The sequence below is a fragment of the Lepeophtheirus salmonis genome, chromosome 3 (genome assembly GCF_016086655.4).
Source record: "Lepeophtheirus salmonis chromosome 3, UVic_Lsal_1.4, whole genome shotgun sequence".
Taxonomy (NCBI): Eukaryota; Metazoa; Arthropoda; class Copepoda; order Siphonostomatoida; family Caligidae; genus Lepeophtheirus; species Lepeophtheirus salmonis.
In genome coordinates, this window is record NC_052133.2 from 1,692,403 (window position 1) to 1,706,690 (window position 14,288).

The window sequence follows — 14,288 nt, forward strand, 5'->3', positions numbered from 1 at the left end:
TTTACCTTTTCTCTACTAAAGTTAAACAAAAAATGCAAGAAATTTTCTTTGAAAAAGTTGGCTTTTCAAACATATTACAACATCAAACACTTTTAGTCTTCATAGAGAAACTTTCTTTTAGAACAATTATAGATCTATGATAAGAAGGTGTGTGCAAATGTATTTATTGTCAATCAATTTACACTAAAGGGAGACTGAGGACAATTGCAACAATCCCTTTTGCTCAAACATCGAAAAAGCAAGAGCCATAAAATTTACATCACAATTTTACAATAGTAGGTTGGGTCAAACTAATTTCGGTTTGTTCGGTTTATTTCCATGCTTTATAATATGTGTTATATGTAATCATCCGATGTAATATGCCCAGTATGCCCTTTTCTGTTCGATAACTTGTTCCCAACAAGAATCCAAATTTAGAATGCCCTTCTTGTAGAAGCGCTGCCCCCTTCGACAAAAATACTCCAAGAACCAATTTCAAAGGACTCTATTGAGGTCAAAATTTTGCCCCAAGCGCGTTGCCGTGGACAAGAAAGGTGGTGGTCACTTGATACTAGGTCTGTACTGTAGAGTGAATGCATAAGAACTTCCAATCAGAGCTTTTGGAGCTTCTGGCGTGGCATTAAAGATTTATGCGGCTTGAAGTTGTCGTTATGCCTTCTATTCACCAATGCTGGCCCTTAAAGTTCGATCACCAGGTTCAAACGGGAAAGAAATCGCTCTAACCACTGTTGTGTAACACGTACCGATAGAGTATTGGTCCCATTTAAGAAGATATAACAAGTTAAAAAAAGGCGGGAAATACGAAATTACTTTTTACCCAAATATCAAAACGCAAATCATTGTGAAAAAAATTAATAAATTTATGTCAACTTTCCTTAAAGATACTGGACTGATTTTGAGGGATAAAAGTAGTTTTTAAGGATCTTTATTTTCTTTATAATGTAGATAGTTTAAAACTGGAATAATTTATCAATTACTTGTTATAAGTTGATATAATTTTGTAAAAATTCAAACTCACTCATTGAGGAAAAATTTGAAATATGGTAATACTCCGTTCAAAGGGAAGAGTGTTTAGTCTTATTTCCTATATTAGACTTCACATCAAGCATGTTTTTAGCCAACTCAGGGCTCTGAAGAGATATTTGAGAGTGAATTTCTCCGACCTATATAATAAATCTTATTATATCATAATCCACTATAATACATTGCAATGTTATCATTCAATATCATGAAAAATTGGTATATTTTCCTATCAAAAGTATGATTTATTCTATTCTTATTTAATTTATAACTCAAACTTGATATTTCACAGGTGTTAAACCCGTGCTTTGCAACAAAAACAGATTCAACATACGATAAACGATTGATGGATAACCTATACATTAGTTAAAATAATATCAGAGATATATAAGTATAATGTTAAAATTCCACGAGTCTTTCTCAAACCATCTTTTAGTAATTCAGCTAGAAACAAAAAGTGTTTCAATTGTTCCTCGTCTGCCCCAAGTTATAAATTGAAATTATGAAAAACCTAATCGAACATATAATTTCTATTATATTTACATAGAATATAAATTATCCATCATTGAGTTACCACATCAATGATGCATGTACACCAGGGTGTACCATAATGACAAAAGTTAGGAATTTTATATCGCCTGATATTTTCTTACTTGACTACTCGATATTCTGACGGTTACAATGAAATCAGGCTATTTATACTATCAAATACAAAGGTAAAACTTTAACATAATATATACACATATTAAACAATCATAATTATAATAATAAGAAGAATAGGTTAAGAAGATCCGTAGGATCAAGCAAACTCTATTCATAATATTTTTGTACCACGTATAGTATGTACTTTTTTTGTCTCTTATGTATACGTTTTCAAAATAAAAAAAAGACAATGTTGTCGGAAAAAATATTTTTAGTAAAATGGATAATTGTACTTATTTTCTTCATTATGCAAAAAGCACATAATATAACTACTGATGATAACATAAACATGAAAATATGAAGTGATTATAGATTATAACACCTTTGACTTTCTTATGCGGTATTCCAACACGATGAATACAATTGAATAATATACTATATGAAGTTGATGCTATAATAGTTATATACACTTTTCAAATCACATTTAGATCTTATTATAACTACAAAAAAAAAAAAAAAATCTCGCTATACACGATACAACTAAATTTTAAGTGCCATACCTTGTCATTATTATTATCACCTACAAAATCTTTGAGGAAAGATTTTTTTTATAAAAGAAAGTCAAATAATTAAATGCAGAACTACAGCACCCAAAATATTGTAGTCGAATGTTAGAAATTAAAAATACTTTAATATTATTTTAATCGAATGTCTTAGTATTTATCATGTACATATATTAGTAAATACGGAATTTGATAAAAAACTAATACATAAAAAATATTTAATAGATTGATAAAGTAAGGCAAAACCTAGACCAGGAAAAAAAGAATACATATTTCAAGGAGATATCATTTTATTTTATTTTCTGGAGAGGGTAGTTAATTTAGATTTTTTTGCATTTTCAAAATGCAGTAGAAAGTTTGTAATTTTCATGGTAATATTTACACATGGTCCCTCGTGAATTTCAAGCCCGACTGCCGCCCTAGTAAGGGGATATTAAGGATGTAAGAGTACATAGTTTACTTAGCTAAACAATTTGAAGACAGGTTGTGTGTGAGTAAAATCGATCAATCAGAGCTGTAACTCTTTCTAGTTAAGCATTTACATTGTACGTATTCATTATCAGTTAGCTTATGTTATTTGATGTAGACTTGAGCAATCTTTCAGAAATAAAATCACACGCTGCCAAATGGATCATTAATGAACAAATCATAGTCAAAACTCTAAATATACAAAAATTATTTTCTTTATATAGCAAAAAATTATGTATATATATATATATATATTGTGAAATTATAATTTCTAATATCTTTTGATTAATTAAAGTTATTTGCAGCTCAAAACTTTGAGAGATAGTGTTTTAACTATTTAAAATAATACTATTGTATAGTTGGTAAAAACATTGGTATTATCAAACATATTAATAATTAGATTGTACAATTCCTTTCGTCCAACAGGGGTAGATAGGAGTACATTATTTTCCTTAAGTATAATAACAATATATAAAATGCTTTTGGAAGTAAAAATTGTTTTAGAACCAATTCTTAGCCCTTATCAACTCTTCTCCAGCAATACCTTATCCATGTCAAAAGTTTTTAGACGTTTGCACATGATTGTTCCGCAGAGTATATGTTTTAGAATATTAACGACAGTTTTATCAGTTCAGGTAATAATTAGGAAGTTTCTAAAGACACAATTTTCCAATACTTTATAAATAAAACGAATTAAATCCTGCATTTTATTTTTCAGAGAAGAAATTTGGATATTTCTCATTGTATTTCCTACATCGAAGAGGTTTTTATATTTTTAGTTAAGAGAGAGAGAACGTGGCTTGAGTACTTATTTGCAATGCCTTACAAATGTTACTTTTTGTGAATGGATTTTCTTACACATTTTAGTGCTGATGGATGGATTTTTAAAACAATAGAAAATACATGACATAATAAAAAACTAATGGGCTTTAAAAGACAATATAGTACATAAATTTTTGATAGAAAATAGAGCCCTAAACGTAACATAATTGTGTTCAAATGTGCTTAATTTCCTCTTAAATTATTGCTTCATTACATATTATTAGATATCTACATTATAATCCAACAAAACATATGTACATGCCTACGTATGATGTAACAACATGGTTTTGAACATATATTATCCACTTTCAAAAATGATATCATTTCCTTTACTGCTATCAAGCATATATACCAACATATTTTTACATACATTCAAATAATGTATGATCATCATTGTACATACATAAGAAAACAGCTCCTTAAAAATATAAATACATCATGATATTTAGTACATAGGAAAGAAACAACAACGTTTCATCAAGAAACACAATCTATGTAAGGGGAATGGGTACAAGGAAGAGTTGAAACACGTCGTTCTTTGAATGAATATAACCCTTGATTTTCAAAAAGTGTCTTACAGATTTTTCTGACTTAAGTAGTTCATCGTAAATAGATGACTCATAGAATGTTTTAGCTTTTAATACATTGGTAGGACTGGGAATTACTTTTCCTATAATCAGGGTGCAGTTGCTTTAAGAAAGGAATTATACATACATATCAAAAAATGTAGTAAATATTGGCTACATTGCGGTGAGCATTAATTAAAAAAAAAGGAAATTGTTGTTGAGGATAGTATATAAATTTTCGTATTAATTCTTTCCCTATAGTATATTGCACAGGGTACTTTGGCCTAGAAACATTTTGCCCAAGCACATTTGACCTTAAATCCATTGTGCCTAAAGCATTTTTCGCCATAATATATAAATAAATGAGATTTATAAGTCGTTTTTGTTATCTTTAGTTATAATTGATGCTATCTTGGAATTTTTTAATCAAAATATGTCATGCGTAGTTTTATAAAACAGATTAAATGTTTGTTTTCTGTTGGATAAATTACGGAATCATGCCCCAAAATGTCAAGAAACCAAGAAAATCTCACCAAGTAATGAATTTCCAGCCAGAAACAAATTATTTAACATTATTAGTATTATTAGAAAATACTTATGGATTGACGAACAAGCATAATTTGAGGCAAGAGTATAATTACATCGTTTTTCCAACAGAAAAGAAACATTTACTGCATTTTATAGCAATAAATATAGTATATTTTGATTTAAAAGATTCAAAGGAAACATCCACTTCAACCAAAAATAAACAATAACGACGTTTAAACTTCATATATTTATATATCAAGGCAAAAAATCTTAAGGTAAGATTATTTAAAGCAAAATAGTATAGTAGTTTCTGTCTGTGGCCTTGCTTCATATGAAGTGGGACTTGTGTTTATTTACTACCTCATGTAGCTGTTGCATCTGATCTAATTGAGTTCAAGCTGTTTTCCTCCAAACATTCTTCAAATTTTTAGAATGTTGACTTTCTGTTGAACATATTCAAAATATTTACTATTTATAACCTGAATAATAACTAGGTCAGCTGTTTTAAGTACACTAGTAAAATGTCTTCTTAATGTGGGGAGGGGGAGACTTGACATTATAATTTAAAAACAAGTATTTTCCTCTCGTAAGGAATAAATTGTTTTCAATGCAATTTTGAATTAAACATTTCAAATCACATCTTTGTTCAAATTTTCTGCCGATTGGTTAAAAACATATAATTAATTTTATTCATGATATGGAATATTCAAATCTGACAACTTTTGAAGTACTTGAAATTTCCAGCCAGAAATAATGAAATCCTACATATTTTGTATAAATAAACATTTGATCTAAACGTAGACAAAATTTTAGTTGGTGAGTCTCAAACCTGAATCACAAATATATGGAACCACCCTGTTGTTCAATTTTCTATATTTTTGTAAAAACTTAATTTAATAAATATTTAATAACATCAAGGAAATATAAAAGGTTATATCAAAGTCTGTAGGAAAACTATAGTTCAACCATTAAATCGACTTTTTACTATATTTAGAAATACCAGGATCTTGGGAAGAGAGATAAAAAAAAGTAGATTCCCTTCAATATTAACATCGAAGCACACAATAATATTGCTATCAGAAAGTTCCCCTTCAGGAAATTGCTTTCTGCGAAAAAATGCAATGGCTGAAAAGTCATGGGCATCATCCCTAAATTATTTTATTTTTTTAGTTCACCTCATTTTCAGTTAGTAACAACTTTCAAAAGACAGCTATCAAAATTTCATGACAATCTGTTCTTTAGTTAGCAAGTTATTGTGCTAACTGTGACGCTATTTTTGTTATCTTACAAACAATGGGTCAAAAAACAATGGGTTTTCATTTTACACTGCTTGTTGATGGGAAAAAATACCCTCCAAGCGAAGCAATTGCTTAAAAAGTGTTATGAAGACTCTGTTCCATAAAGGGAATAAAAAGTTAGACAAATAATAATAATAATTTTAAAAAGCAAATTTTAAATGTAAAAAAACGTGTTTTCTTTATAAAAACCAGGACTTTTCATTCCATGTGCTATGAATTGACTACCATGAAACAGTAGTTTTTAATCTCTCATGAACCCGTTAACCTGGAGCCTAGACGGTTCTATATAGTGTTCTTTGAAGTGGTGGCAGGGGTCTTTAAGGATTTCCCTACAAAAATCCCATGTGTTATGCGATGCAATTGGAGAAACAAGGAGGGGTGGGGTTTTTTGTTTCACATCTGGAGAATCGAAAACTATCAAGGGGTCCGTAGATGAGTCAGACTTATCTGTAAATATGATATTAATCACTATATATATTTTTTAATTACGGCATTATTTGGCAGATATCATTTTTTCTAGAAGCTGTTTTTTTTCAACTGCAATTTTCTAGCGGGCAACCTCCCACACACAGAACAACACATTATTTTTAGTCAATAGCTATTCAATTAAATTAATTAAGATAGGGGATTGAGGATATATTTATTTATTATTAATATGTACTTTTTGAGGGAATGTCAACTTTGTCTATAATATCAAAAGACATGTAACTCCGAATATATAAATATATTTTAAATTAAAGTAATAGAAAATATTAACTACATGCATATATTTGTGTAAGCTGACCTTTCTCAAACTTTTTTTTTTCAAAACTACTTTGAAACAGCTGAGTTCCACAAATATCCAAACTTTTAATCTAATAAATTATCATTTATTTTGAATATAAAAACTTAATTAATTAAGAACAAAAGAAAAGTTTGAAAATTATTTATTTTCTTTTTCAACTCAACAAAAAAAAGTTTAAACATTAACACTAACCTTTTCAGTATTAAATTGTGCTATAAGTAATTTCAACTTTATGTGTATACCTATATAATGTATGAGGCTCAATAAGCATAATATCTTTATACATATTTAAAACACAATAAAAATAATGTTCTATGTGACTCTGGTTTGTGTTATTTTATTGCCGATTGTAATGGTGTTTGTTAGTTTTTTCTATATGTAAATATCTGTTTGCACATACAAACAATACAAATACATAAAATTTATCGATAAAGTCGAAAGGAAATGAAAATATAAGGGAAAAAAATTTATGGGCACTTAAGGAAATTCTATCTTTATTGTGATATAAATGTTTGTTTAATATCAAAGTAAAAAATAGTAATTAACCAATAAAAACCGCACTATAATTCCCCTCTTTGAAAATTTGTTCGTACAGCTTATCTGAGACCATATCATTAAAATTTTAGATAGTTTATGAATCAGAGTTGTTTGATAAAAATATATAAGCTGTCCTTCCTTTTGGAACAGCTTTTCAAAGTTATCCAGTATTAATTTATGAATCTAAACTTGTAGGTGTAACATATATATAACAAAACAAACAACAAAAAAATTCAAATTATGTCAACATAAAAATGTCATATGTGTGATACTACAATAAAAATCTAAACTGGGGAGTATATTTTTAAAAATGGAGATTTGAAATATACTTAATATCATTTTCTTTATAAAGAAAAACAAAACAAAAATGGAAATTTTAACAATGATTTTCATAGCTTTCAGCAAATAATATATGAACAAAGCAAGTAAAAATATAACAAATTAATATTGTCAGGGAAATTTGCACAAAGTAATATATGTACCAATCGTTGTCAAAATTAAATGTTATGGAAGGTCACTTAAATATTTAGAAAAAATTTTACTCTTGATTACAATAATTTTGGTAAAAAATTATTATTATTTTTTCCTATTTATAAGGAGATAAATATCGAACAATTTTTGTATTTTTTCCCCATAAGTCAATATTATATACAGGGTTGCACATCTTATCTGTACTAAAAAAAAAATAAAGTGCAATTTTTCTCCAACCCGTTATCAAATTAAAAAAATAAAACCAAATTTCGAAAGGTTGATGGATTCTGATTTATTTTATTCAATAAAACTAGTTTCAATTAAGATCTCTATACGAGGCCGAAAGTCAGAGCGGGCATACCCCACTTGGTCCCTTGATGCATCCTGAAATTCCTTCACCAGACTGATAAGTTTGTCTTAGGTTTTGCAAGGTTTTTTTGTCGTTCAATCGCGTCCCACACAAAAATAAATCCATCGAATTCAGATACAGTGAGATTGAAAGCCAAAAGTCCGGTGAGATGAAGTCCTCAAAATTGTCTTGGAGAAATTAAAAAAATTTTTTTAGAGCTGTGGTAGTGAGACAAATCCTACTGTCACATTTATGGACTTCCATTGACAACCATATAGATCCCGGACTTCACCTTGGTCTCTAGCACGTCCAAGTTGTCGCATCACTGGGCAAATTCCGAGGAGGGCTCCGGGACTTTTCCAAATATTTGGGACATCTAATTCGTCAATTGATTCCATTTTTTTGAGGTTTGAATATCTAGTTATCTAGCAAAAAAAAATCAGCTGCATAAATGCTTGCATTTGTCCAAGAGAGTGCGCCAAAGTGGGAGTATATACGTGTGCCCATACGTGTATTTACTGATAACATTTTGATCATATACTTATAAATTGTAGTCCAATTTATAAAGTAGTTTCCTTTTAATTTTAATTTATCACATTGAATCAAAATTTAAATAAAATGTTTCAAATACAAATAGATATGTGGATAGTTTATGTCAGAATATACCACCCATGATGACCTTTTTCATTTATTATGGCAATAAGATAATTTTTTATATATATTTTGCTATATAATAATATCAAATAGGATCCAACACAAATATCTTTATTTGAATGAGTTTTTGTTGTTGTCGAAATAATAGCTATTTATACAAATATATGTCACATACCCTTATCCCCCCCTTGCCCCCTCCAAAAAAAAAATAAATATATATATTAAACATAGTGTACATTTTTGAAGCCCTACTATAATAAATATATGAGAATTACTGCAAGAAAACATGTTTTTAATGAAATGAAATTGAGTTATTACGAAAAAATACTAATGATATTTTTGTTCATGGTAATAATATTATTAAGTTGAAAGCAATTGTTCCTTAGGCAGAAGTAATATATTGAAATGTTATTTTTTTATGTAGGTGTTTGCAGATTTGATACCATGTTAATAAAGTGATATTATCAAGGTTGAGAACTAAAAATTTGAGCATTTAAAAGCCCGTTTTCACTTTAACCTATTTCTATGGCAAACTTTGGAGTCAAAATTTAGTCATTCAACAATTTTCTACACTTTTTATTTAATATGTCCCCCTCCATTCTGAATGATGGCTTCAATACAGAGACGAATATAAGTACAACTGACATTGACATGTTCTCCTTGCAGAAATGCTACACCTTTTTGGACATGTGTGCCAGGTACTGTCTTGGATAAACACATAGTTATCTCTGGGGAATGTGTTCTTCAACCATGGCAAGATATGGTACCTGCATACCTTTTAGTAGACGTCTGTCTTGACTTTCTTGTTAGCCTTGAAAAAGTAGGGAGGAATCTTGATGCCGTCGGACACCACGACGCCGAGAACCATGACCTCAGCTAGATGTTTAGTACTGAAGGTTCCCTCAACATGAGCTCTTGATTAAGCTAAGAATCAATAATTTCTCCTATTCAGAACAACATCCAAAGAGAAGATTTTCTTTTCTGAGATCCACTTGTGCTCAGAGGAGAGCCCTCTGACATTGTGCTAGTTGATCGGACATTTTTGATTGCAAAAAAAAACACAACAAAAAAAAACATCAAATTGTAGCTTTTGTTCAGTTCTATCAAATAACACCAAGTACAAAATTTTCAGACTATCAAAACAGAGGCTAGACGGCCTTGAAGAGGATTCTAATTTTGCAGTCCTCTCTCTTTATAGATGTTATGTACGTACATATTATATGACTGAAGTAACCAAGGAACAGATCAAGCAAATATTTTGTTGACTTTGTCCTAGAACATTGTATTTAATTAATTTATTAAGTGAGTTAATAATTGGTCTATAAAAGGTTTGGAACCCATAAATTGTTTAGTTATCCCTAATATAGTTTCTGCTACCTCAACAAAAAAAAAATCATTTTTGCTCAGGCCAAAATTGTACTTGTTTATTCTAGTACTGAGATATATCAAAATTCCATCTCTTAATGTTTTTTTGGTAAATTTATACTCGTGTTCTAACTATATATATTAATCAGAACAGCCTCAAACATCATTCTTTTGTTCGAGAGCTTAGTTTGAAACTGTGGTTGGATAATTTTTAATTCCTGCAGAATGCGAAAGGAGGAGTATTTGCGCTGTTAAAATAAATTTAGAACGTTCATTTAATCAATTTTTAATTTTGTTGAAAAATTTGATAATTCGCAGTGTTTAATAAAAAGGTAGATCCTTTTTGATACCAGCAGTCTGCAAAGAGAGGTGCTACATATATTACTGTCGTTCTAGTATTAAGGAATGGTATTAATATTTTTAGAGCTACTAGAAGTGCCATTTTAAGAGTCAGGCCTTGGATCATTTCCCCCAGCTCTTTACTTATTAGATAAAATATAAAGCCCCCGAAATGAGTAGATTTTTCATAAATCCATACATCATTCTTAAATCCATTGCTTTTTAAAATCATAAAAGAGCCAAAATATTTGGAAATTATTTATAAAAAAAAGTTCCACAAAATAACCTTTGCTCTAGTCCCTCCTGCTATTTGTAAAGCCGATCCTGACTGATAAATATCAAATCTTTTGAATATTTTTATCCTAAAGCATGGAACTTTAAACATATTTTATTAAATAAAAAAGCTTATAGACGCATTCCAGTCAGACAGTTTTATTTGTATAGATTTAAATTATTGAAAGTCAGTTTCATGAAAATGTAAATAGGAGAAAAATATTTATTTAATTATTTTTAAAACTTATAGTACATAATGAACAAATTGATCATGCCACAGAGTCGGTTAAGTATGTTGACTGAAAAGATTAGTTCCAAAGAACAAATTGTTTGAAAACTACACATCCCTAATATTATTCTTCATCTCACAGCTAATTTAAAGAAATTTCATGATAACTAAACTGCTCTCCTCTCAAAGATTTCTCAAATTATTAGGTTTATCAGTTCAATTTTTGGTTTTCTTCATTTTACAAACCAAAAAGGATTACAATATACATACATATCTACTGGTTGGCTATCATTAGACAACATAATACTGATAAATAATTTTTGAAGTATTATTTGCCTGATATTTTTTTATTAAAGGACACATTTGAAAAGATCATCACTTTCTAATAATAATTTCAGTCAATCGATATATCTTACTGATTTTATTTCACTGCACTAAAGACATTCATATAATATTATATGTAGTATCGTAACTACAAAAAATAAAAAATATTAAGATGATTGCCTATATGTTATTGAAGAAATCTAATATTTACCGTTAATACTTGTTTTTTAAATATATCCAAACTATTGAAATAAATTTCTTACATCCATTTTATTGTAAAAATTGGAAAACAACCTTTTTCATATAGAAAAAAAAATTGAGTATCCAAGCTAAATTATGTAAACGAAATATTTGAGTTACGAAAATATGGCAATCAGCCCGCAATATCTAAAATACTTTTTTCATGCCAATTTTCAACATTTGTATGTATTTATATAAATATGAGTGTCTTGTAGATAAGTTATTTTTTTATAGGAGTAACATATTTTCTTATGGGCAAAAACCTTATAGGCAAAATGTAATATGTATTACGTAATTTATTATTTAAATAATGGTTATTCTTAATAAAAAAATTAACTTTTTCATATTAAAATGACCAGAACCTTGCCAATAAACTGATATGTTTTTTGTATTTAGCAAAAAATGTGTTGGTGTTAAAAAGACATGGCATGTATATATTGACTAATGTTATTACTTTTAAATACATTTATAATAATTAATTGATTCACACCTCTTACTTTCACAGAAATGATGTCACAGAACTCAGCACCATTGATGATGATGAAGACGAAGACTATGCAAAATGTGTCAAAAATGCTTTGGTTGTGTCAGAAATGTTTTGCTTACCTTCATCTTATCGAAAAGACGTTCCACCTCCAAGTAAGTCAAATATTTTTATTACCCTTCGTTAGAAAACAATAATTAAACCTACTGCAAAATAGTATGTACATTACAATTTACAATGCTACATAATATGAGATGAAAGAGAATAGAAGATGATTAAAAATACAGTCGAATTAATAGGGATATAATAGTTAATACGTAGTTTCTTTGCACATTTTAAAGTATTTAAATTTCTATCTCTTGATGATTCAAAGGGATTTTGTGATTCCTTTTCATGATTCTAATTATTGCCACGTAGGAGAAAATAATCTAAGGTGGATATAATAATGATATCCAACAGATTTTTTGCATGTGAGTTCTTTTTATAGTCAATTACAATATATATTTAAAAAAAAATTCTGCCAAATATCTTCATTGAAATACTTCATCCTTGATAAGCTATAAATTATACTCAAGTCAATACCTTTTTATAGAATAAATATTAAGTTGAAATATTTGCTAGTTATAATAAATTTGTAATGATATAATCAGAATAGATAAGTCAATAAAAATATTTTTAATAAAAATTGAAGAATATTGTTTAAATATGCAAAAAAAAAAAAAACTAATTATATTCATGTTAGTTTTGAACAATTCTTCTTTTATACAATATACCCTTAAAATGGTAATGTAAGAATGATTTTATGACGTTAGTAAAACCTTAACGATTGACTTAGCCTTCTGTTAGTTCCCTTTTAATCCTAATATCAGAACTTACCTGGAGTTTTTAGCTGCCAATACATTTAAATGGATATTTTAGAAATATAAAACTTTCTTCAACATTAGTAGTTGTTGCATTTGATACTACAACCAAAATTGCACTGGTACAAATTGAATACTTTTTAACGTTAATGAGCGTTTTTACTGACGTCATAAATTGGAGAAAACACCATCTTGGGGCTTATAAGTTGATATTTTTAGAGCATAAAATAGACAAATTTAAGAAGGATCTTAATTAAACTGAATGAAATGGCTTTATAAATAAAAAACTTATCAACTGCATTAAATACTACTTGATGTTTATAGTAAGCCGTGACATTTGAATATAAGCAAAGTAATATGTACTGAAATCCTTTGAAATACATTATTATTTCTTTTGATCCATTAGGCACAAAAAGGCATGATAATTGGAGAAAAATATAATCAAATTGTAAAAAGAAGTAATAAGATATTTTAATACATTTTATCTTCTATATTATTAATTCAAAAAATGTATTTTAGCCTATACCTAATTAATCGTGGAAATGGCAGGTACTTCCTTTAGTAAATAGTTTAACTTAAGTAATTCAAAAGTTGTCTTTGAGTTCTTTTTCTGGAACATTCACAAGCAAAAAAAAAATTATAGTACATATGTACATATTAGGTTCTTTGGAAAGGTATCCATTTTCAGCGACGAATGGAGAAACATGGACAAATGTGGTATGTAGGCATTAGCTATTTAGTTTCAGAATAACTATGGAATGTTTTTCTACCATAAAATTCATGAGAAAATCGATGCTGATAGAATTTTGTAGCTAACTCTTCTCCTTTTTCTTCAAATGAACCTGTCTCAATCATTTCAGAACAGGCTAATATATATACATATATAGTTGAACCCAAAAGTATTCTTATTCTCACAAAAACTCCAAGAAAACATAATTATATGTTCCTATTAGATCTACAAACTCATCTACAATATCCCTAGTCAATCAAAAACTACTCTTAACTAAAAATATTAAATAATTTATTCCTTTTTCGGAGTAAATTAACAAAGTACCATTTTTGGCGTTTCAAAAGTATTCATGCCCAAGGAGCAAAATTACTTAATACTTTGTGAAATGGCCTCTGGCTATCTTTAGATATTGAATATGCTTGGTATAAGTCCTTACCAAATTGAGGCAAACAATGCATCGATTTGGGCCCACTCTTCTCGACAGAATCTCCAAAGGTCATCGAGATGTGTTGGATGTCTTTTCCACACCTTTTTTTTTTCTTTTTTTCAATATGGTTAAGGTGAAGATTTTGGGCTGTTCAGTCCATAACCCTAACCTTATGCCTATTGAGCAATTCTTGATTTTATTTTTTTGATATATTTATTGCTGGAATTACCAATGTTTTCTAAGCTTAAGCATATTTGCTGATTAATGCAGATGCAATTCAATAATCTCTATGTAGTCTTCATTTGCATGCTGTCA

At 28.7% G+C, this 14,288-nt stretch overlaps 1 protein-coding gene across 1 annotated transcript in view; it reads left to right on the plus strand.

Annotated features, from left to right (window-relative positions):
• The window catches only part of LOC121114483 (gamma-aminobutyric acid receptor subunit pi), a 178,096-nt gene that overhangs the window by 52,906 nt on the left and 110,902 nt on the right, over positions 1 to 14,288 (plus strand). The window contains exon 3 of the mRNA XM_040708457.2: positions 11,978 to 12,111. Within this exon, the coding sequence (XP_040564391.1) occupies positions 11,978 to 12,111 (134 nt within the window). The remainder of the gene's footprint in view (positions 1 to 11,977; positions 12,112 to 14,288) is intronic.